This window comes from Trichomycterus rosablanca, chromosome 1, assembly GCF_030014385.1.
Source record: "Trichomycterus rosablanca isolate fTriRos1 chromosome 1, fTriRos1.hap1, whole genome shotgun sequence".
NCBI lineage: Eukaryota > Metazoa > Chordata > Actinopteri > Siluriformes > Trichomycteridae > Trichomycterus > Trichomycterus rosablanca.
The window spans coordinates 34908973-34935006 of record NC_085988.1 but is presented as its reverse complement, the minus strand read 5'-3'; the positions used below and the strand labels follow the sequence as shown (position 1 = coordinate 34935006).

The 26034-nt window shown below is 39.2% G+C and overlaps 2 protein-coding genes across 2 annotated transcripts in view; both read left to right on the top strand.

Moving 5' to 3' along the window:
- The window catches only part of ice2 (interactor of little elongator complex ELL subunit 2), a 35346-nt gene extending 20627 nt beyond the window's left edge, over positions 1-14719 (top strand). The window contains exons 14-15 of the mRNA XM_062991875.1: positions 5724-5976; positions 13282-14719. Coding sequence (XP_062847945.1) covers positions 5724-5976; positions 13282-13431 — 403 coding nt within the window. The 3' untranslated portion in view covers positions 13432-14719. The remainder of the gene's footprint in view (positions 1-5723; positions 5977-13281) is intronic.
- A 2483-nt stretch (positions 14720-17202) lies between these two features.
- Positions 17203-25718, top strand: LOC134310306 (annexin A2-A-like). Its single transcript, XM_062991864.1, has 13 exons — positions 17203-17251; positions 18414-18472; positions 18603-18696; positions 19077-19171; positions 19275-19388; positions 20938-21028; positions 21107-21186; positions 21328-21387; positions 22817-22910; positions 22989-23084; positions 23441-23499; positions 24041-24163; positions 25162-25718. The coding sequence occupies exons 2-13, from the start codon at positions 18425-18427 to the stop codon at positions 25219-25221; spliced, it is 1014 nt and encodes a 337-aa protein (XP_062847934.1). The 5' UTR covers positions 17203-17251; positions 18414-18424; the 3' UTR covers positions 25222-25718.
- The last annotated feature ends 316 nt before the right edge of the window (positions 25719-26034 follow it).

Below are 26034 nucleotides of genomic sequence, written 5' to 3'. Positions count from 1 at the left end.
CCAATATGTTAAATTAAGCAAAAAATTACCTACTTTGAATGGATTTTCACTTAAATTCAATAGAACAGAGAGGGTGGGTTGTACTGTCGCCACACAGCAAGAAGGTCCTGGGTTGATTCCCTGGTGGACCTGTGGTTTACATGTGCTCCGGTTTTCTTCCCACAGTCCAAAGACATGTAAGTTAGGTGAATTGGAGATACAAAGTTGCCCGTGACTGTGTTTGACATTTAACTTGTCATGAATGTAACCAAAGTGCAAACCATGACTTTAAAATCCTATTAAGTAAATAAATAAAATAAACAGTAGAACAATAATTTGGTGAGAACCAGGGAATGCATACACCAACTGCCAACTAATCATTAGGAGTGGGTCTGTGCGAGTATGTTTGACAATAGTGTACAGTTTATTACAAGTCTTAAAATCACTATGCTAATAATAGTTAATAATGATGCAGTCAGTATATTAAAGCTCTTTTTGTAAATATTAGTGTAGTAATTATAAGGTGTGTTTATAACACCTAGCTGGCATACTGCTACATGCACGTTGTGTAAATCAATAATCTGAGGTCAGCTGTGGGAAATACATTTGTGAGACTTTTTTTAACCAACGGCATTAATTAAATTGGCTTCTTTGTTGGTTAGTTAATCAGTTAATCATTGGCAGCCTTAGGGCAGGGTGTCTGCTGATCCTTAAAAAGTCTTAAATTCGTTTATCTTAAAAAAAAAAAAAAAAAAGGCCTTAATTGCCACAGTGTGTAAATATAATTTAGGTTTTATTTTCGCGGATTATATCTCGTAATTTTCAGATTTCGTATGCAAATTGTTTAACTGTTTAAACGGCGGCCTGAACTAAGCAGAACCAACGATCTTAATGGTTCCGAGGGGTGCTAATTTGAGGTAACCTTACGCTCATTACTTGCTTAACGCCACTGCTGGCATGGGGAAGTGTACATTTAATAACAGGGTTTGTACGGGTGCTTGAAATCCATGAAAATGCTTGAATTTTAATGTCGTATTTTCCAGGTTTAAAAAGTGCTGGAATTTTGGGTAAAGTGCTTGAAAATGCTTGAAATCGTAACAGTATTTCTTTCACTACAAATAGCTATCTGACCGAATAGTTCACTTATTAGAGAAATAAAAAAGTCGCAGATTGATGCGAATTCCGGCTCTTTTTGGTGAGCCATTTGGCTCAACTCACTGAAAAGAGCCGGCTCTTTCTGCTCCAAAACGACTCTTCAATTTGACCACTTCTGCCTGTGGAGTGCCTGTCCGTGCCGTGGAGATCACCACCCTAACATTCTGCCTTGTTTTAAGTTACGAAAGCAAATAAAGAAAGTAACGGCTCTTGGACGGGAGTGGGTTCCCATTGTTCACGTAAAAAATAGTTGGCTCAAAGAGCTCGTTCGTGACCGACAGCTAGTGTGTGTGACTGCAATCTGCCAGTCTGTTTTCATGTGTGACCCGTCCCCCCTGAAGAGACAGTGGGTGTTAGTGATGGGTCGTTCGCGAACGATCCAATTCTATTGAACGGCTCTGGGAGCCGTTATGTGAATTTTTTTATTTTTGCGCAGTTCTTATCGACTGTAGTCCACCCATTCAGCTTCCATCAGTAGAGGGAATTAATTAGTCATAATGAGAGTCTTAATAAAGAGCGAGCGAGAGACGCGCACACACACACACACAGAGCCGTAACGGAGCTACAGATAGAACATGCAGAAAATAAGCAGTTGCTCTTTTAGTATAATGACAAATAATTAAGAAATAATCTTATAATTATTTTTGTGTTTCTAATTTCTAATTGACAAATAATTAAGAAATAAACTTATAATTATTTTTGTGTTTCTAATTTCTAATTGACAAATAATTAAGAAATAAACTTATAATTATTTTTGTGTTTCTAATTGGGTTTTTTTAAGCTTGAAATGTAAGCCCAGTTCGGCTACAAGTTATACAGCAGAGCGTTCGAGACTTTTATGCAGTCGCCTCAGCACTTGGCGACCCCACTCTGTCACTTTACGGTGGTAGACCACGTTCAGGGCCCGAGTTGCTGTCATTCCCAATCCCACTTTGTTATAATACCACTGACAGTGAATACTTTTGGCAATATAGTGTATGTATTTGAAAAATTAGAGAAAATTGAGACCCCGTTTTCAGTGTACAGACGGTTCTGGTTTATACAAAATATAAGTATAAATGGTTTTGGTTTATACAAAACTGTTCATTTAAGTTTAAATCATTAAATATTGGTTAAACAGAAAATACAGCACTCGCATGCTTACAATAAAGTCTGTAAACATAATGTTGATGTGTGCTTTTTGCTGCTTTGTTACTGCGACAGTGGTCTTAATTTTTGTCTCAGAGTGGTATTAAAAAGTCTTAAATTTAATTTCCCAATACCTGCAGATACCCTGTTAGTGTGTGTGTGTTTAATACACTGTAGTCTTTATATATTGGCTTTATAGGTGTATTCAGAAGATGGGCTTTAATCAGAGCTGCTTACAGAAATTCTTTGGATTCTTGTCAGTAGACAGATCCGCACACTGGTACACAGAAGTTACTCATTTAAAACAGCATTTAGTTAGCATGTTTAGGAGCTAGAATGGATCAAAAACACAATATGAAGTGCAATGGTAGTGTATCATCAGGTGCTTAATAAAGATGTTTAGTTTACAATCATGTGCACAAGTTTCTTATTTGGATATAAAAATCCAAGTTGTTAAAAAAAAAAGTCATTAACAGCGTAATAATGCTGATTCCTTTCTGTTTTTGTGTTGATTCTAGTTTTGACCACTACTGCAAAGCCTTTATTCTTTTTTAACCTTCTTGGCATTCCATTTTTAAGTGGTAATAGTTTCTGGTTCTTCGTGGCAGTTGGCAGTGTTGCCGCTTGTAACTGGTTCCAGCTGTTTGCTTCTTTCCAGTTGTTTGTGGTGCTTTAATTCTCAGGCATATTTCACATTCTTTAATTCCCTTTGTTTGTATAAAGTAAAAAGGGCTTCATTATTATATCATACTGACATTCACACTCTGAACAGCGGCTGACTTAAAAACATTGACACGAGTCGATTAAACCCCCAAACCTACCCCCTCCAACACACACACTTATTGGAATTATTTTTTTTTTTTTTTTTTTTTTTTTTTTTGAAAAACAAAAATGACATTTTTATGTTGATACTGCCTGCCATAACTATCACTCACATGCAGGTTTAACATTTTAAGGTGCCTGGTACAATTTTGGCTTTGTTGGTTGCAATGTAGTTTTCAGCGGCAGATCATGTTTTTCCTTTAGTAACCATTTTCTGATAGGTTGCTAGCTGGGGTCTGCCATATTGTTATTTGTAAGGAGTAAAGATTGTAGTGAAAGCTTCTTGGTGGAAATTCTATAATGTGTATTATAGCCATCAAAATGACCAAATATCCATTATTATGATGTATGGAAAAGCAATAATAACTCTGAATGTTGTTATACCTTTTCAAGTGCCTGACTGTCTATTAAGGACAGTAATTGACATTAAGGTCATGCCATTACAGCTTTTCCTTTATATGTCCTGTGTTTTAATTTAAATCATAACACACAATCCACAACAAATAATCCAGATGTCACAGTCGAATACATTTTCATGCAGTGTATGCTCTATATAATGCCTTCACATACTCTATGCTCCATATAATGCCATGGCTGTGTAAGATGTTAAAGACTTGGACTGATGAATCTTGTATAACCAGTAACTACATGTTCTGTCATGAATGAAACCAAAGTGTAAAACATGACGTTAAAATCCCAATAAATAATATGCTCCATATAATGCCTTCGAGCACTATATGCTCTACAGTGGGGCCAAAAAGTATTTAGTCAGCCACTGATTGTGCAAGTTCTCCTACTTAAAAAGATGAGAGAGGTCTGTAATTTTCATCATAGGTACACTTCAACTATGAGAGACAAAATGAGAAAAAAAAAATCACATTGTAGGATTTTTTAAGAATTTATTTGTAAATTATGGTGGAAAATAAGTATTTGGTCACCCACAAACAAGCAAGATTTCTGGCTCTCACAGACCTGTAACTTCTTCTTTAAGAAGCTCTTCTGTCCTCCACTCGTTACCTGTATTAATGGCACCTGTTTGACCTCGTTATCTGTATAAAAGACACCTGTCCACAGCCTCAAACAGTCAGACTCCAAACTCAACCATGGCCAAGACCAAAGAGCTGTCGAAGGACACCAGGAAGAAAATTGTAGACCTGCACCAGGCTGGGAAGAGTGAATCTACAATAGGCAAGCAGGTTGGTGTGAATAAATCAACTGTGGGAGCAATTGTAAGAAAATGGAAGACATACAAGACCATTGATAATCTCCCTCGATCTGGGGCCCCACGCAAGATCTCATCCCTGTGTCCCCCTGCTTAAGCCAGTACATGTCCAGGCCCGTCTGAAGTTTGCCAGAGAGCATATGGATGATCCAGAAGAGGATTGGGAAAATATCATGTGGTCAGATGAAACCAAAATGGAACTTTTTGGTAAAAACTCAACTCGTCGTGTTTGGAGGAAGAAGAATGCTGAGTTGCATCCCAAGAACACCATACCTACTGTGAAGCATGGGGGTGGAAACATCATGCTTTAGGGCTGTTTTTCTGCAAAGGGGACAGGACGACTGATCCGTGTTAAGGGAAGAATGAACGGGGCCATGTATCGTGAGTTTTTAGCCAAAACCTCCTTCCATCAGTGAGAGCATTGAAGATGGAACGTGGCTGGGTTTTCCAGCATGACAATGATCCCAAACACACCGCTCGGGCAACGAAGGAGTGGCTCCGTAAAAAGCGTTTCAAGGTCCTGGAGTGGCCTAGCCAGTCTCCAGACCTCAACCCCATAGAATATTTGTGGAGGGAGTTGAAAGTCCGTGTTGCCCAGCGACAGCCCCAAAACATCACTGCTCTAGAGGAGATCTGCATGGAGGAATGGGCCAAAATACCAGCTAACGTTTGACCTCTGTCATTGCCAACAAAGGTTATGTTACAAAGTATTGAGTTGAACTTTTGTTATTGACCAAATACTTATTTCCCACCATAATTTACAAATAAATTCTTTAAAAATCTTACAATGTGATTTCCTGGATTTTTTTTTTCTCATTTTGTCTCTCATAGTTGAAGTGTACCTATGATGAAAATTACAGACCTCTCTCATCTTTCTAAGTAGCAGAACTTGCACAATCAGTGGCTGACTAAATACTTTTTGGCCCCACTGTATATAATGCCTTCACACACTCTATGCTCCATATAATGCTATGACTGTGTGTGATGTTAAAGAATTCAACTGATGAATCATGTGTAACCAGTTACTACATGTTATGTCATGAATGTAACCAGAGTGTGTAAAACATGATGTTAAAGTTATAATAAATAATATGCTCCATATAATGCCTTCGAGCACTATATGTTCTATTTAATGCCATCACACACTATAGGCTTGCATGGCCACTTGTATTAAGGAATGTGTCAGTATGTTGTCATCTAATCAGTTCAGCCAGAAAAGGCATCCAAACTGTCTTTGTGATGAAATCTGTGTTTCACAATCGGCTGCCGTAGTTTTCCCCCTGAGCATTGGTCACAAAACTATTTCGTAAATCACCCACTCTACAGCTTATCTTTTTTTTTTAAACCCTGGGAAACAAAAGATTCAAACTTATAGTTGGAATACACTAAAACACTTTCTGTCTCTTATCTGCTTCAGCTTGCAGGAGGGAAGCTACCTGTTGGCCCACAAACCAGGCGAGGCCTTTGTGACCATATTCAAAACCACAGATGGAAAGAAACCCAGTCGTAGCGTCTATGATCTTCAGGCAGTGCACTGTGGTCCTCCTGTAGTCCCGACAATGGCCAGTGTGCCCTGGGTTCCTTTGGATCCCCACCATCTCCTGCCTTTTCACCAGAAACACTGTAGACCACCATGTACCTTTCCCCCACGTCCAGTGCCCCAGTCTAAGGTAAGATCAGCAAGAGCGTAAATATTTGTGTGCATCCACCTATAATGTGACCTGTAATCTGTACAATTACATTGAAAAATAAACCTGAACTTTTTTAGGAGGGAGAATAAAAATTGTGGTTGCATAAATATGCGCACACTAATACTTTGTTGAAGCATCTTTTGATTTTATGACAACATTCAGTCTGATTTGGTAGGAGTCTATCAGCATGACACAACCTGACTTATCAATCTTTGCCCACTCTTTCTTGCAAAAGTGTTCCAAAACTGTCAGATTGTGAGGGCTTCTCCAGTGCACAGCCCTCTTTAGGTCACCCCACAGATTTTCAATTGGATTCAGCTCTGGGCTTTGGATGGGTCATTCCAAAACTGTAATCTTCTCGTGAAGCCATTCTGTTGTTGATGTGGAGGTATGCTTTGGGCCATTGTCATCCAAAAATGTCTAATATTGACTAATATTTGGAACTTTTCATAATTTTCTTTTACCTTGTCTAAAGCCCCAGTTCCAGCTGAAGAAAAACAGCTGCAAAGCGTAATGCTGCCACCACCCTGCTTCACTGTGGGTACTGTGTTCTTTTGATGATGTGCAATGTTTTTATGCCACACATACCTCTTAGAATTATGGCCAAAAAGTTCAACCGTGGTCTCATCAGACCATAACACAGTTTCCCACATGCTTGGAGACTTTTTTTTATGCCACCCTACCCTACAGCCCAGGCATATGAAGAATATGGCAAATTAGTACATAATCCAGTACATAATCAGTACTTGCTAAAAAAACCTGCAGCTTCTTAGATGTTTCATTTAAAAAAAACTTATAACAGGGGTGTGCTGTCTTGTCCATGCATACATACATACATACAGTGTATCACAAAAGTGAGTACACCCCTCACATTTCTGCAGATATTTAAGTATATCTTTTCATGGGACAACACTGACAAAATGACACTTTGACACAATGAAAAGTAGTCTGTGTGCAGCTTATATAACAGTGTAAATTTACTCTTCCCTCAAAATAACTCAATATACAGCCATTAATGTCTAAACCACCGGCAACAAAAGTGAGTACACCCCTAAGAGACTACACCCCTAAATGTCCAAATTGAGCACTGCTTGTCATTTTCCCTCCAAAATGTCATGTGATTTGTTAGTGTTACTAGGTCTCAGGTGTGCATAGGGAGCAGGTGTGTTCAATTTAGTAGTACAGCTCTCACACTCTCTCATACTGGTCACTGAAAGTTCCAACATGGCACCTCATGGCAAAGAACTCTCTGAGGATCTTAAAAGACGAATTGTTGCGCTACATGAAGATGGCCAAGGCTACAAGAAGATTGCCAACACCCTGAAACTGAGCTGCAGCACAGTGGCCAAGATCATCCAGCGTTTTAAAAGAGCAGGGTCCACTCAGAACAGACCTCGCGTTGGTCGTCCAAAGAAGCTGAGTGCACGTGCTCAGCGTCACATCCAACTGCTGTCTTTGAAAGATAGGTGCAGGAGTGCTGTCAGCATTGCTGCAGAGATTGAAAAGGTGGGGGGTCAGCCTGTCAGTGCTCAGACCATACGCCGCACACTACATCAAATTGGTCTGCATGGCTGTCACCCCAGAAGGAAGCCTCTTCTGAAGTCTCTACACAAGAAAGCCCGCAAACAGTTTGCTGAAGACATGTCAACAAAGGACATGGATTACTGGAACCATGTCCTATGGTCTGATGAGACCAAGATTAATTTGTTTGGTTCAGATGGTCTCAAGCATGTGTGGCGGCAATCAGGTGAGGAGTACAAAGATAAGTGCGTCATGCCTACAGTCAAGCATGGTGGTGGGAATGCCATGGTCTGGGGCTGCATGAGTGCAGCAGGTGTTGTGGAGTTACATTTCATTGAGGGACACATGAACTCCAATATGTACTGTGAAATACTGAAGCAGAGCATGATCCCCTCCCTCCGGAAACTGGGTCGCAGGGCAGTGTTCCAGCATGATAATGACCCCAAACACACCTCTAAGACGACCACTGCTTTACTGAAGAGGCTGAGGGTAAAGGTGATGGACTGGCCAAGCATGTCTCCAGACCTAAACCCAATAGAACATCTTTGGGGCATCCTCAAGCGGAAGGTGGAGGAGCGCAAAGTCTCGAATATCCGCCAGCTCCGTGATGTCGTCATGGAGGAGTGGAAAAGCATTCCAGTGGCAACCTGTGAAGCTCTGGTAAACTCCATGCCCAGGAGAGTTAAGGCAGTTCTGGGAAATAATGGTGGCCACACAAAATATTGACACTTCAGGAACTTTCACTAAGGGGTGTACTCACTTTTGTTGCCGGTGGTTTAGACATTAATGGCTGTATATTGAGTTATTTTGAGGGAAGAATAAATTTACACTGTTATATAAGCTGCACACAGACTACTTTTCATTGTGTCAAAGTGTCATTTTGTCAGTGTTGTCCCATGAAAAGATATACTTAAATATCTGCAGAAATGTGAGGGGTGTACTCACTTTTGTGATACACTGTACATACATACATACATATGTGCAGTGGTAGTTCAGGTTGCCGGTTCAATTCTCACTACTACCAAGTTGTTATTGTTAGTCCCCTTAGCAAGGCATAACTGTAAGTCACTTTTAACAAAAGCATCTGCTAAATGCTGTAGATGTGTAATGTATAAATATATACATTTTGTGATGTAATAAGTTTAGAAGGAGGTGTGTCAAACATATTGTTTGTAAAACCATTACTTGAAGTAGCTTAGTTAGAAGCCTAGAAATTGAAATGCAGACTGCTGAAAAAAGCCTAGGACTAAAGGTCAAGAGACATCCAGATTTATGATCTCTGCTAAGGTGTGGCCGTTGTTTCCCAGCATGCTTCTGCTCACAGAGAGTGATCACACCCATGTCCAGTTCTGTTATCAGATGGACTACAGGGCAAATCATTCGATTTACATGCCTTAAAAAAGCAGGTACAATCTTGGTCAGTTATAACTCAAATGTGGTCACTAAAGTCTCCAGCCACTCATTCTGTAGCTGTTGCCAAGAGTATTACTGTTCTGCATTTACAAGCACAATGAGTATGGGTGGCCAGTGTGAGTGTTTTTGCTGCAGAGGTTAGCCCAATTCTGCTGCATTGTACAACCCTGTTAAAGGTATGAACAGTGCCACCTGGTTACCATATTCTGCTTCTTACACTGTGCTTACACTTGGTAGATTCAAAAATAATGTCCTACAAGGTCTAAGTGTGTCATTCCATTAAATTCTTTATTTGAACATTTAAGGACAGTCAGTAAACATTAAATGTGTAATGATGCAAAATGATTTCTGCCCACCCCCCTATTTTTTAAGATATATGAATTGTGCTAGTGTGAAGTGTTCTCTCTCAGAGCCACCGTCCTGGCTCTGTATGTTCATGTGTGCATTAACATACAGTGTATCACAAAAGTGAGTACACCCCTCACATTTCTGCAGATATTTAAGTATATCTTTTCATGGGACAACACTGACAAAATGACACTTTGACACAATGAAAAGTAGTCTGTGTGCAGCTTATATAACAGTGTAAATTTATTCTTCCCTTAAAATAACTCAATATACAGCCATTAATGTCTAAACCACCAGCAACAAAAGTGAGTACACCCCTTAGTGAAAGTTCCTGAAGTGTCAATATTTTGTGTGGCCACCATTATTTCCCAGAACTGCCTTAACTCTCCTGGGCATGGAGTTTACCAGAGCTTCACAGGTTGCCACTGAAATGCTTTTCCACTCCTCCATTACGACATCACGGAGCTGGCGGATATTCGAGACTTTGCGCTCCTCCACCTTCCGCTTGAGGATGCCCCAAAGATGTTCTCTTGGGTTTAGGTCTGGAGACATGCTTGGCCAGTCCATCACCTTTACCCTCAGCCTCTTCAATAAAGCAGTGGTCGTCTTAGAGGTGTGTTTGGGGTCATTATCATGCTGGAACACTGCCCTGCGACCCAGTTTCCGGAGGGAGGGGATCATGCTCTGCTTCAGTATTTCACAGTACATATTGGAGTTCATGTGTCCCTCAATGAAATGTAACTCCCCAACACCTGCTGCACTCATGCAGCCCCAGACCATGGCATTCCCACCACCATGCTTGACTGTAGGCATGACACACTTATCTTTGTACTCCTCACCTGATTGCCACCACACATGCTTGAGACCATCTGAACCAAACAAATTAATCTTGGTCTCATCAGACCATAGGACATGGTTCCAGTAATCCATGTCCTTTGTTGACATGTCTTCAGCAAACTGTTTGCGGGCTTTCTTGTGTAGAGACTTCAGAAGAGGCTTCCTTCTGGGGTGACAGCCATGCAGACCAATTTGATGTAGTGTGCGGCGTATGGTCTGAGCACTGACAGGCTGACCCCCCACCTTTTCAATCTCTGCAGCAATGCTGACAGCACTCCTGCGCCTAGCTTTCAAAGACAGCAGTTGGATGTGACGCTGAGCACGTACACTCAGCTTCTTTGGACGACCAACGCGAGGTCTGTTCTGAGTGGACCCTGCTCTTTTAAAACGCTGGATGATCTTGGCCACTGTGCTGCAGCTCAGTTTCAGGGTGTTGGCAATCTTCTTGTAGCCTTGGCCATCTTCATGTAGCGCAACAATTCGTCTTTTAAGATCCTCAGAGAGTTCTTTGCCATGAGGTGCCATGTTGGAACTTTCAGTGACCAGTATGAGAGAGTGTGAGAGCTGTACTACTAAATTGAACACACCTGCTCCCTATGCACACCTGAGACCTAGTAACACTAACAAATCACATGACATTTTGGAGGGAAAATGACAAGCAGTGCTCAATTTGGACATTTAGGGGTGTAGTCTCTTAGGGGTGTACTCACTTTTGTTGCCGGTGGTTTAGACATTAATGGCTGTATATTGAGTTATTTTGAGGGAAGAATAAATTTACACTGTTATATAAGCTGCACACAGACTACTTTTCATTGTGTCAAAGTGTCATTTTGTCAGTGTTGTCCCATGAAAAGATATACTTAAATATCTGCAGAAATGTGAGGGGTGTACTCACTTTTGTGATACACTGTACATGTATCGTGACACTATGCTTCTTGTGTTAATTCAGAAAAATTAACACCCGGTACTTTTATTAGTGTACTTAGGTAGTGCTATGGACATTTGCTGTAACTCTGCTGCTACCTTGATATCTTGGCCTTGCAGCAAACACATGAATGTGCTGTTTCATAAAGATTGATACATGCACCAAGCAATTTGTTAGATACAGTGTATCACAAAAGTGAGTACACCCCTCACATTTCTGCAAATATTTCATTATATCTTTTCATGGGACAACACTATAGAAATGAAACTTGGATATAACTTAGAGTAGTCAGTGTACAGCTTGTATAGCAGTGTAGATTTACTGTCTTCTGAAAATAACTCAACACACAGCCATTAATGTCTAAATAGCTGGCAACATAAGTGAGTACACCCCACAGTGAACATGTCCAAATTGTGCCCAAATGTGTCGTTGTCCCTCCCTGGTGTCATGTGTCAAGGTCCCAGGTGTAAATGGGGAGCAGGGCTGTTAAATTTGGTGTTTTGGGTACAATTCTCTCATACTGGCCACTGGATATTCAACATGGCACCTCATGGCAAAGAACTCTCTGAGGATGTGAGAAATAGAATTGTTGCTCTCCACAAAGATGGCCTGGGCTATAAGAAGATTGCTAACACCCTGAAACTGAGCTACAGCATGGTGGCCAAGGTCATACAGCGGTTTTCCAGGACCGGTTCCACTCGGAACAGGCTTCGCCAGGGTCGACCAAAGAAGTTGAGTCCACGTGATCAGCATCATATCCAGAGGTTGGCTTTAAAAAATAGACACATGAGTGCTGCCAGCATTGCTGCAGAGGTTGAAGACGTGGGAGGTCAGCCTGTCATACTCCGCACACTGCATCAACTCGGTCTGCATGGTCGTCATCCCAGAAGGAAGCTGACGCACAAGAAAGCCCGCAAACAGTTTGCTGAAGACAAGCAGTCCAAGAACATGGATTACTGGAATGCCCTGTGGTCTGACGAGACCAAGATAAACTTGTTTGGCTCAGATGGTGTCCAGCATGTGTGGCGGCGCCCTGGTGAGAAGTACCAAGACAACTGTATCTTGCCTACAGTCAAGCATGGTGGTGGTAGCATCATGGTCTAGGGCTGCATGAGTGCTGCAGGCACTGGGGAGCTGCAGTTCATTGAGGGAAACATGAATTCCAACATGTACTGTGACATTCTGAAACAGAGCATGATCCCCTCCCTTCGAAAACTGGGCCTCATGGCAGTTTTCCAACAGGATAATGACCCCAAACACAACCTCCAAGATGACAACTGCCTTGCTGAGGAAGCTGAAGGTAAAGGTGATGGACTAAACCCAATTGAGCACCTGTGGCGCATCCTCAAGTGGAAGGTGGAGGAGTTCAAGGTGTCTAACATCCACCAGCTCCGTGATGTCATCATGGAGGAGTGGAAGAGGATTCCAGTAGCAACCTGTGGGGTGTACTCACTTATGTTGCCAGCCATTTAGACATTAATGGCTGTGTGTTGAGTTATTTTCAGAAGACAGTAAATCTACACTGCTATACAAGTTGTACACTGACTACTCTAAGTTATATCCAAGTTTTATTTCTATAGTGTTGTCCCATGAAAAGATATAATAAAATATTTGCAGAAATGTGAGGGGTGTACTCACTTTTGTGATACACTGTATGTCTATCTGGTCTGAGTGTAGCAGGTCCAGCAGTGTGGTTGGGATTTTTGAAATACTATTTAAACAATCTGGCCTCTTTATTGGGATTACATACTGCTAGCCCTCGTTGTATGTGTACAATAAAAGACTAGAGCTATTTTCTAGCTGGTGTGTGGCAATCTTCCTGTGCTGTCCTATTAGTGAACAATTTCTAATCACATGACACCCATGGCGTTATAGTTTAGGTTGAAACTTTTCTCCTCCCAGCATTGACTCAGAGGTTTAGGAATCTCAGCAACCCTGCTACTTTTGATACATTCATACATGTTATACTACATGTTGGTGTCATGGTCCACCACCTCAATAAACTTAGCTTGGTTAATATGTATGATGGGTGTAGCTTGATGACTCAATAACATCCTACAAATTAGTCATTAGTTCTAGTATTGCATTTCCTGCACTTGTACATTCTCATCATTCTTAGTCATATGTTAACATTGCATGTGACGTTACATTACATGCAGCGCTGTGAGTTAGAACTATTGACTACCTTTTTCTCATGTGGTTATTGACTGACACTGATTTTCTCTTTCTCATACACATAGCATCAGGCAAAAGGCGGCCCAAAGGCACATCCAGTTAACCCTTCAAACGCGAGCCAGAACTTGCCAGGAGGCACCCCTCCAGTTAAGAAGAAAAAGAACAAGAAGAAAAGGAAGGTCAATCAGTCTAACCAAACTCAGAACCAGAAATAGATCAAAAACAGAAGGAAATGTAAATGAGCAATAAGTATCTGATGCAGGTGAGAAGAGCTTTGTGAAACCATTTGGTTATAATCACAGAAATGTCTGTATGTTGAAAGAGAAGAAGCACTTGGAAGCTGTAAAGAGAATGTTAATTACTACAGCATTTATTGTATTTTAATAAATATGCTAGTTTGCTACAGAATACTTCAGTTTAAATATGTTAAAAATGTTGATACTTCAGCTTTCTGTCAAATGTCAATGCATTCATGTACACTGAGGAGCCAAAACAATGGTAATGTACATAACAGTTACGCATGTCATGGTCAGAGATATTAAATGTTGGACTGATGGTAGTAACCCATAATACACTTGTTGAATGCAGCAGATATGATCAGGCATAGACCTGAGCGACTTTGAAATGGTCCAAATCAAGCAGTTTGTTGGGTGGCCAAGATTCTTTGATGCCAGAGGACTTCTTCTACAAATAGAAGGCTACTGTGGCTTAAAATGCAGTTCAAACTCTTTGATTGACCTGTGACTTAACAGCCACATAAAGTGTCTATACCAGCTCCTGTCTACAATTGGTAGCACCTACAATGGGCACACAGGCATGGGAACAGTTGCACCTACAATGGGCACACAGGCATGGAAACAGTAGCACCTACAATGGGCACGCAGGCATGGAAACAGTAGCACCTACAATGGGCACACAGGCATGGAAACAGTACAATTTGGGCAATGGAACGAGGCTGCCTGATCAGATAAACCCTGTTTTCTCTAGGATCATGTGGAAAGCCAGGCAAGTTTTCCCATGGAAGAGATGGCACAGGGATGCACTGTAGGTAGATCTACCTTGAAGGACCCACTGATGTCCTGGTACCAGATCCCATAGGACTCCCTCAGATGACTTGTTGTCTTCATGTCTCCATGGGTCGGAGCTTTTTTGACAGCATATAAGGCAGGTGGTCCTAATGTTTTGGCTCATCTGTCATAATCAATAACACAAAGTTAACCTAATGGACACTTGGGTGATACAGTGGTAAATTACACTAACCCACTACCAATAAAATCCAGGGTTCGAATCTCAGAAGAAATCTCGGCTGCTCGAAAAACAAATAGTCAGCTAGATATTTGACCTGTCAACTACAAATGGATTTTCAAGACAAGGCACAACAATTTACCTATATAACAGCATTGTCTCTTTAAACAATTTTGTGTATATACTTGTAGAGCCCAATAATTCTATTTATAAAACTTTGTAATACTTTTGTTATTGTATGTTTTTGTAAAGTAGTAATAAATTATGTCTAAATAGTACAAATGATTTTTCTTCCTTCTTCTTTTGTACACTAATATATAAATGCATGATAGTAATCCATAAAAAATTAAGTCATTTTAGTTACTGTGAAATTGAAACAAATGTGTAAAAAACGTAAAATTTAAAATTTCGACTTAATGGTGTAGCATTATTGAAAGTTTTCATATGCAGCTAAATGTTCACATACAAGAAACTCACATGTCATGGCAATTTTGAGATTTTAATGATTTTGCCAGTTATTTTTCTTTATATAGATTTAAGATGTGGTAAGCAAATTAACAACACATTGTATGTAGAGACTTCAGAGCAAACATCTGATCTGTCATGTAATGTTATAATTATCTTTTGTTTATTTAACAAAGCATGAATGGCATGAACTCAAGTAATGGGAAAAACACGAAAGGGTAAGTGCCTAAGTAATCATGTTTTTATTACGTTTATTAAAGTTTATGGATTATTCATGTACACTTTATTAAGACCCACTACCATAAACATTGATAAATTGTTATAGGTAGGGGTATCATGCCTGAGCCTTTCATAAAGGATCCTTTTTTTATACCCAGACTGCAAGCAAAGGTGGGCTGTGAGTCACCAGACTTCATGAGCGATTTGCCTATTGGTTTAAAACAAACATTCTCAATGCAAGATTGAATAATTTAGGTCTTTTACCATCCACTGTACATAATGGGCGGCATGGTGGCTAAGTCGGTAGCACTGTTGCCTCACAGCAAGAAGGTCCTGGGTTTGATCCCCAGGAGGGCCAGTCCAGGTCCTTTCTGTGTAGAGTTTGCATGTTCTCCCTGTGTCTGTGTGGGTTTCCTCCGGGAGCTCTGGTTTCCTTCCACAGTCCAAAGACATGCAAGTGAGGTGAACTGGAGAAACAAAATTGTCCATGACTGTGTTTGATATAACCTAGTGTGAACTGATGAATCTTGTGTAATGAGTAACTATTGTTCCTGTCATGAATGTAACCAAAGTGTAAAACATGACGTTAAAATCATAATAAACAAACAAACAAACTGTACATAATATTGTGGAAAGACTTTGGGAACTAGGAGAAATCTCAACATAGGCCATGGCTGTAAACCACTGTCGAATGTGTTCCGCTGTAGTGTCCTCAGATGGATATTATGGTGCATAAATATCTGCACATGGGTTTAGGAGTGTCAGTAGATGGTTGTCACTTAACACAGTTAGACACTGCATCAAGAAATGCAGTCTGAAACTCAATGCCTCTGTCCCAAAGACAAAAATGGACCATCCAGACTGTAGATAACGAAAGGTGCAAAAGCCATCATCGGTCATGGTATTGAGGTGCATCAGTGTGCACAGCATGGGTGACTTGAATATATGTAAAAATACCACATACACTGACACTGAGGCATTCATTGGGATTTTAGAGAGATATGCTATCAAGGCAACGTCTTTTCCTGTACAAGCCATGGTTATCTAAGCAAGCCAATGCCAGGCCTCATTCTGCACACACTACAACAGTGTGGCTTCATGGACACTGCAGATCTGTCTCGTTGAAAATGTGACATGAAGATGAGAATCAGAACATCGTGACTAAAAGACAGTCCTGTGGTTCCATGACAATCTAGAAGTCTTGAATGAAGCAAGAATACACAAAAATTCCACTTTTAAAGTGGGTACAATTAGTATTCTTGGTTTCCAAATCTTTTGAGAAAGGTACTTAATAGGAAAGGTGATATAACCTTCCTACAGGACAGCTGTAGCTTAGTGGTTAAGGTATTGGACTAGTAATCAGAAGGTTGCCGGTTCAAGCCCCACCTCTGCCAGGTTTCCACTGGTGGGCCCTTGAGCAAGACTCTTAACCCTCAGTTGCTTAGATTGTATACTGTGACAACTGTAAGTCGCTTTGGATAAAAGCGTCTGCTAAATGCTGTAAATGTAAATAACCTTGTTTACAGGGCTCAACACCATTTATGTTAATCTAGACATAGTACTTCAATAATTTCCCTCAGGATAATTAAAAAGGATACATGTTTATCCATCCATCTATCTATCTATTCCTCTATCTATCTCTTGAATTTAGATAGGTAAAAACATGGCCCTTTTTACTGATACTGAAAATATATTCAAGTTGTATTCAGGTACTGACTAGGTTTGTTTTGTGAAAGACGCTTGACTTCAGACTACCCAAAACTAAGTAGTATTGAAGGCATTTTAGAGTGACTTAGCAACAGCACAACACTGTTGTTTTATAGGAGAAGAAAGTGTTGCACTGTGGCTTTAAGAGTTGGAGAGTCACACAGGTTTAGAGCTGTACTTTTAAAACTTTTGAGAAGCTCGCATTACAGTGAGAAGTGAAAGAGGTAAAGAGTTATTACAGGGTGGAGCTTGTACCACTGGGCATTGTAATGCAGGAGGCAGGACTAGTGAACTGCAGGGAGGGAACTGTACTCCTGGCAGAGGTTGGGGATATTTAAACACCACACCCTTCTTACTGTTCATAGCTTGGAATCGTCTGTGCATCATCCATTCACTTGGGTAAGTCCAAAACCATCTCAAACTTTTAAATAATTACAAAACCACACTTCTCCTTTACAATGTAGTTCACTACAAATGTAGTGAAGAAAATGTTACACTTCAGACCTAGTTTATCTCACTGCAGTATGGGATTTTCTTCTAAACTTACACTGTGTACTTATTGGTAGATATAGCAACAGTTGTATTATGATCTGTTTTGCAAACTTTAAACTATTGGTATCATACCTTCTAAATATTTTAGCATTGCCAACCACACTACTTCACATGCCTTCAAGGATTTTTTTTCCCACAGTTCTTTTTAGGTCCCCCCACCCTACCTTTCATGGGTGTGTCTCTGGTTTGTTAATGATAGGCTTTGTTTTCTTAAGCACACAGCAAGTAAAAGAACCACAGCATACATTTGCAGAGTTTCTGCTCACATTTGTTTGTTCATTTCTATGCAACTAAGCCTGTTGATATGACAGATTTCAGATTTGTGAACAATAGACAGGAAGTCACAAGGTTGGCTGAACTCTACAGAGACCTTCTTTGGAAAACTACTGTCATCAGAGCTGCAATTCTTTTTTTATTGTTTTAATAAAATTCCAATTTAAGGTTGTTTTTACAGTACTGAAAGGCTGTCAAAAATCTGATGAGAGAGTCAACACTGCCCTCTTTGTGCTGCAAATGAAAGACACAGACTGTCTGCACTGAGCAAACCTTACATTTACTTTCTCCATTACACAATACTCAGTGACTCAGGCAATGTGAGCTTTTCAATGAACCTCTGTTCTCATTTCCATTTACACAAGTGCACTACAAACCTCAAAAAATCAAGGTATACTATATGGCCACAAGTATGGGAATTACCTGACCCATTCCAAATCCTTAGCATTTGCATGATACCCCTCACCCTGCAGCTTTAACAGCTTCCTCTTCTCTGGGAAGGCATTTTAGAATGTTTCTGTGGGAATGTGTGCCTATTTATTCAAAATAAGGCCCATAACTACAATCTTGGCATGCCGCTACAGAAAATGGCCTTACTTCAAACTGTTGCCATTAAGTTTGAGGCATTTTGTTACATCATGTTATACTTTTACACTTGTTAGCAATGGGTGTGGCTAAAACGCTTCAACTTAATAAGGAGGGTGTGGTATTATTAACACACATCTGTCTGTTACAGAAGGTTCCACAATGGCGTTGGTTTCTGAATTCCTAGGTCAACTCACACTTAATTTGGGGGTAAGTTGTTTGAATGTTACAAAAAAAACTCCCCTCACCCTTGTCTTGTTTGCAACTGCTACAAAAAATTATGTCTTAGAGGTATTTAATGTATTTATTGTTTTTTTTAATATATATTTGCATATCCTAGTTAAGTGAGACCATCTACCCCACTGTGGTTCCAAGTCCTGATTTCGACCCTGACAAGGATGCTGCCAGAATAGAGACTGCTATCAAAACTAAAGGTAGGCATACTTTCACCCTGCTTTAAAAAAAAAAAACTACTGGAATATAAATTCACCTACAGCATTCAGTATTTAGTGTGGTAGCAAGATTAAATGTTGGCCAGAATGAATAGTGCTCATGAGTCATCATCCTGTCTGGAAACTTTTTAACCCTGTGTGGATTTTTTTTCTGGGTGAGGCCTTTGTGGCTACAGCCTGCAATCATCTGCCTACATGCTTTCTGAAGCTCTCTTTTCTTTCAACAACTACCAACAGCAAACCCCACTATAGAATATGATCTCATAGCTTCTTGAACATATATTTACCTTTCAACTTTGTTTTGCCATAAAGAAGAATGAATTCTTAGAACACTTGTTTATTTATATATTTATATGTTGTAGGTGTAGATGAACAGACCATTATTCAGATCCTCACCAAGCGTACATATGGCCAAAGACGTGAAATTGCCTTTGCATATGAAAGGAGAGCCAAGAAGGTCAGCACTTTTTTTTTTTACACATATATACATGTATATGCTTTATGTTACTGTTCACAACTATGTAAGCATGAACTTATAGATTTGTATATTTCTTGTGTAGGATATGATTTCTGCCCTGAAGGGGGCACTGTCTGGCCCACTGGAGACCGTCATTTTGGGGCTAATGAAGAGCACAGCTCAGTATGATGCCTCTGAGATCAAAGCCTCTATCAAAGTAAGATCAGCCTAACAAAGTCACATATGTGTCTAAGATGAAGCATGTCTTGATTTGAGTGTTTAACCCATTATACTGGTCAGCATAAAAAAATAACACAAAATCTATATTTGATAATGCTTTGTTTTTACTACAAAACAGAAGAATGTGGTAAATCACAGCACCACGACCCGCATCCACAACAAAGAAACACAAAAACATAATCACTGCTTTACTTAAGCTTCATATCAGTGTGTTGTTCCATTAGGAATGTAAAGACACAAATTAAGACAATAGTTCAGTCTTAGAAATGCAACAAGCAAACAGCACAGAAAGGGTTATGGAGACAACAGGAAAGGGTTCAACACATGACAGTCACGCCTTCCTATCAGCGGGCAAAACTTATTAACTCATAAAGTTTGCCATAGCCAAACCCACACATTTACAGGGAAATGATGATTGGTCAGTTTTACTTTCATTTGTAATGGGTCTCTTTTTGCATTACTATTGCTTGGTTCTCTGGACCAACAATCACCAACATTCTTTCCAGCAACAGCCAAGGTGGTAAAATTCTGCTAGGAATACAAAGGGGGTACTTTAATTTAACTCTTCACATTCCAACACAAATTGAATAGACAAGTATGAAGGATTTATTTGCTTGAATCTGTATTTATTTAAATGTTGATTGTCAAATCATGTGTAGAGAAAATTATAACTGCTTACTTATTATGACCATATTATTTTTAGTATACATCAAAATGCCCTGATGGTTTCCCTTTGCTTTTTAAATTTAAAACTTTTGGTTAGAACTAGGGATGTAACGATGCACCACAAGACAGTTAAAAATCGGTGCACATGTGCCACGATTCGAATCAGTTATTAATTTAAGATGAATCGATATTCACTTTAAACAGCAGAGGGCACTGGCGCTATTCACCTCGCCTGGTTGACGGCACTTCAAGTGCCAGGTAGGGGATTTTCCAGCCAAATTTATTTATGTGAGGATACTTTCTTTATTTGTATTTTTCATTTATTTATATAATGTTAGATTTGTTTTAAATTTTCATTTCAGTTTTTTACACAATAAGCATTATTTGGCATAGTTTGTACTTACCTCAGAAATAAAAGGGCATTAATTATTTAGATAAATAAAAGATAAGCACAAATAAAGTATTTATTTTTTATAGAGAAATAATAAAAGGAAACTTTGTCATTTGTCTTCAATTTCATTTTGTTTAAAAAAATGGGGAAAAATCATATGGTGAACCCAGTATCGTGAATTGTATCGCATGGTCGGTAGAGTGTATCGTTACATCCCTAGTTAGAACTATTTCAGTTGTAGCCTAGTGGTTAAGGTACCAGTACTGGTCCAGACCAGTAATCAAAATGTCGCTGGTTCAAGCTCCACCACTGCCAGGTTGCAACTGTTGGGCCCTTGAGCAAGGCCCTTAACCCTCAATTGCTTATACAAAATTGCCTTGAATAAAAGCGTCTGCTAAATGCTGAAAATGTAAATAGACACATCACATCCTCGACTGTATACCAACTTCTTTGAAATGTGTCTGTGCAGGGTTTGGGAACAGATGAGGAGAGCCTAATTGAGATCCTTTGCTCTAGAAGCAATGCAGAGCTTGTGGATATTAAGAAAGTCTACAAAGAATGTAAGTGTAAAATGTTTCACAAGTGCTGGTCAAAGAGAAGTGTGAACAGCTGGAAATAACTATTTATTTTATGTACAGTGTTTAAAAAGGACCTGGAGAAGGATGTGGCTGGAGATACCTCGGGAGACTTTGCTAAGCTGATGCTGGCCCTAGTGGCGGTGAGCAACTGTTTATCTACTTTCTGCCCATAATAAAACATATAATCTAGACATTATTATAATGCTATTATACACATTTACTCTTTTACTTAATGTGGAGAGGGTTGCTTTTAATGATATGCCTACTTATTGTCTCAACAGGCTAATAGGAGTGAGCCAAGCTCTGTTACTGATTATGATAAAATCGATGAAGATGCCAGAGTGAGTTATAAAATGTCTCACTAGTTCATTTCTTTTCTAATTTGTGTTAGTTAAATCACACTGACAAACAGATGACATGAAACTACAAAAAGACAAAATATAAGTTTTGGTTTCAAAAATAAGTAAGCAAAATGCATATGGAAAATACACCGAACAGGCACAACATTATGACCGCCTTCCTAATATTATGTTGGTCCCCCTTTTGTTGCCCCCCCTTTTGCTGCCCCATACTCAACAAATTGTGATGCACTGTGTATTCTATCAGATGCACACCTTTCTATCAGAGCCAGCTTTAACTTCTTCAGCAGTTTGAGCTACAGTAGCTCGTCTGTTGGATCGGACCACATGAGCCAGCCTTCGCTCCCTACGTGCATCATGACCCTGTCGCTGGTTTACCACTGTTTCTTCACTGGACCACTTTTGACAGATACTGACCACTGCAGACGGGGAACACCCCACAAGTGCTGCAGTTTTGGAGATGCTCTGACCCAGTTGTCTAGCCATCACAATTTGGCCCTTGTCAAACTTGCTCAAATCCTTACGCTTGCCCATTTTTCCTGCTTCTAACACATCAACTTTGAGGATAAAATGTTCACTTGCTGCCTAATATCCCACCCACTAACAGGTGCTGTGATGAAGAGATAATCACTGTCAGTGGTCATAATCTTATGCCTGGTCAGTGTAATTTGAATCTCCATTTGAATGAACCAATCTGTAGCTTATTTTGGAAAATGGGGCTGGCAGGAACAGAAGGAAAGTGCAGTGGAAACCTTTTCACAAAAAAATGACAACACCACTATTCTGTTAATATCCCTAACATTTTAACTTGGAAACTACCAGAACATTTTAACTACCAGAAACACTGGGCCCAAGGCAGAAATATCTGAGGCAGGGCACAGGGCTTAGACCACTCCCCGCTTCCTCAGACATAGCCAATCACGTCTGTGTAGCACCACTGAGATTTGATCCTGGATCTCAACGGTGGAGGGTTAGCATAATAGGCTGCTGTGCCACGTTAGTGCCACGTGTGCAGTTCTGCTGATTAATCATTGTCATTTTTTATAGCCTCTTTCTGAGACTCAATTATGCTTTTACTTTTATAAAGATCAGTCAACATAAATACATTCTTAAAACTGTGAATTGAAAAATACATATATGGTAAAACTGCACAACTTTTAAAATACATAAAATATATTTAAAAAAGCATCACAAGCTAACAATACCATAATAACAGTAAAACATTTTAAGTTAAAGGTAAAACATAGTGTGCCTGCTTGATACACTAATATAATTTACTGTACTATAAAACATAATAATATATTTCTTACTTATTCATTTCACTTGATGCAATTTACTTTTCTCTTAAATGTCATTCATGTATCTGTAGTAGTGTATGACAGAGTTACTGATCTAACCTTTCCTATTCCAGGCATTGTATGAAGCTGGAGTAAAACGAAAAGGCACAGACGTCAAAACCTGGATCAGCATCTTTTCAGAGAGGAGTGTCCCTCACCTGCAGAAAGGTTCTTAACCCCTTACATTTCTGCTCTTATATCACTTTGTATGCAACTGAGGTGTAATAATCAGGCCTGTGTTTCTAGTGTTTGAAAGGTACAAGAGCTACAGCCCATATGACATGCAGGAGAGCATCAGAAAGGAAGTGAAAGGAGACCTGGAGAAGTCCTTCCTCACCCTCGGTTAGTCTGTTGTACTATTTACTCTCTGCTCCGACATGCTGAACCAGAAGAATTTCTCAATGTATTTATTCTGCACATTTATGAAGCAACATCAATTGAGATAGGATACAATCAAAGCATTTAAGAGTCAAGCACTCTAAATAAGGTTATAATAGTGTCAGCTAGTGGATGTTGGGACTTCAGCTAATAGTGATGTGTCTGCTGCACCACCGCTCAAGAGTCCAGAAATGAATCCACACAGTTCATTTCAATCCATGCATGTTTATTTTTGTAATTGCTGTCAAGAGTAGTGTTTTATTTCATGTCATTTATTGCTGAACTGCTCTTATGTCTCCCCTTTCCACCCCTTTATGCAGTCCAGTGCTTTGAAAACAAACAGCTCTACTTTGCCAACAAACTCGCTGATGCCATGAAGGTAAACTCCATTTCACCCTTTTTATTGTGCTTCAAAAAAAACTTTAATACACTAAGCTTCCAAACATCGACATGCCTAACAGCAGTAAAGGTTCAAAAGATTACTAATTTTGCTGCAGGCATATACGTAATATTCAATTATACACACATACACACACTTGTGTGCCTATTGTATTATACAGTATATCATATGTCAACACGTTTTTTGTCATAAAATTATTATGATGTTTGAATAAGCTTGCAACAAACTGGACCCAACAGTGCTGCTTTTACATCATTATTTTAAGAGTTTTATGTGATCGGCAATGGCACAATTAACACCATTTTTAAAACTATTTAACAAAAAAAAAAAAGTTGATTCATGACATATTTAAACTGATGATCATTTCTTTCCAGAGGAAAAAAGATTTTTTGAACAGTTACATTTAAGCTGATTTAGGAACAAGATTTATTGCTTTTTATTGTGTATATAGCTAGAGTTTATTATGTTTTAGACATATTTTAATCATTAGACTATAATAACCACTTTATTTGAATTTTAGAGTAAAGGAGCCAAGGAGAAGGTAGTAACCAGGATCATGATTTCACGCTGTGAGGTCGACCTTAAGAAGATCAGGTCTGAGTTCAAGGCCCAGTTTGGAAAATCTCTGTACCAGATGATCTCAGTAAGTTTTTCTCACAAATGTGCACTATGTACATGAAACAGCTTTTTGCTTCTGTTTGGGGTTCTAAATCAAAGTGACTGACTTCTATTTGTAAGTTAATCCCAAAAGTATATCTGTACACATGAGCATAAGCATTACAGGGGAATAAAAAATATATATGAAAATTATAGTAAAAGACATTTGTGGTCAGTAAATTAAAAAAAATAACTTTTATTTAATAAAAGTAACCAGTTTTATGGCCTGGGTCTGACCCAAAATAAAAAATAAAAATAAGCCATATGTTGGCTAGCTATAGGTTGAGTAGTTGGATCTCTAAAAAGACTGAAAAAAACTTGAAGGCTTTAAGAGTTCTATTTAGATCAAACTCAATCAAAATATATGAGCCAATCTCTGCTTTTAAAAGTGAGCATTTAAAACAGGCTGCTTTCCAAACTGCACCCTGGTGTACTTGAACATTTAAAAAAATGTTTTATCTATTTAGTGCACTAGTAATAAGAGCTGCACACTTTGTACCACATAAAATGTGAACGTGTTTAAATCATGTATGTAATTTTACAAGACTGAAAATCACCAGATAACAAAAAAGTAAATTACCGTGCTGTGGGTCTCTGCTGATTAAGTTCACTATTAATACCAAAAGTTGAAGTTAATAAATGCTAAAGAAATAAGCAGCTAGTTATGGACATTTAAACACTGAGGTTTGCATCAAAGCCAAGTGCTGTGCTGTTACCCATTATAAATATGAAAAAACTAAAAACAACTCAGTGAGAACTAAACCAGTAAGCCTATTAATAGTTATTTGCTAATGTTTGAGATGTTGTTTTGCTCATGTTAAGGATGAAACTCTATTTTATGGTGTAATTCTAATTGTTACTGGGTCTACTCCAAAAGTTTTCCAATATTGTTTGTGTTGTCTGTTTTTTAGCATTTGCAGCATGAACTGCTTTGTTATAACAAAACAATAATTTTCTAATACTTTCTGTGCACTCTCTGTGTAGGAGCACACAAAAGGAGACTACCAGAAGGCCCTGATGGGGTTGTGTGGTGGAGATGATTAAACTAGAGCATGGTACTCTGGTTCCAGCGGCCTCAGATGCTGCGAGCCTGAGGAGTAAAGCCCAGGCGTTCATCTGATCAGCACTATTTAGCCAGTCGCTTCATTTTGCTCTATGAATAGTCTGTATATAGTCTACATGGATCTGTCTGTAATCTCTCCGCTGGATTCACAGGATTTTACAGTGTTCCAGTTAGTATTTGAAGTAAAGAGTTTAAAATACTTATACCACAATGATAAGAGGCAGAACGTACAATTATGTCATCTAAATAAAGGAACAAAAATGTATTAAACTGTGCTGTAGTTCTAACACTTTGATTAAAAACATCTGCTGTGATTTCTACAGCTTTATCTGATGTACATGTGGCCTGCAGATTGTAGCTGTCCGCTAGAGAGCAGTAGAGCATCACTAAGCTTTGCTTACACCGCATGGCCTGAATCCTCTAAAGCTTTACTTGATGCTTAGCGCTGCTTTTGTTTTTAATAAAAGGTCCAAAAAGGTTTCCTCTCAAACATTATTTACAAGTCCACAGATATATAACTGTTTAAGCAAAGACTCAAATGAGCTAGGGCTTTCTAACTGTTTTGTTTTGTGTGGTAAAATATAAATGTGCGTAGTTACATGCACGGCTACATGCTTCAACTTCTCAGATTTGTTGCAAACAGATATCAGGCATCATATTAATTCTAAAACCATTTACATAATAATCACCTAATACTGTGTGTACACCATCCATCCACTCTAGATTATCTGCCAGTGAGGGATGGTCAATTTGGACTGGAATTTCCTTTGCCAGACATGTTTTATGAGAGCAAT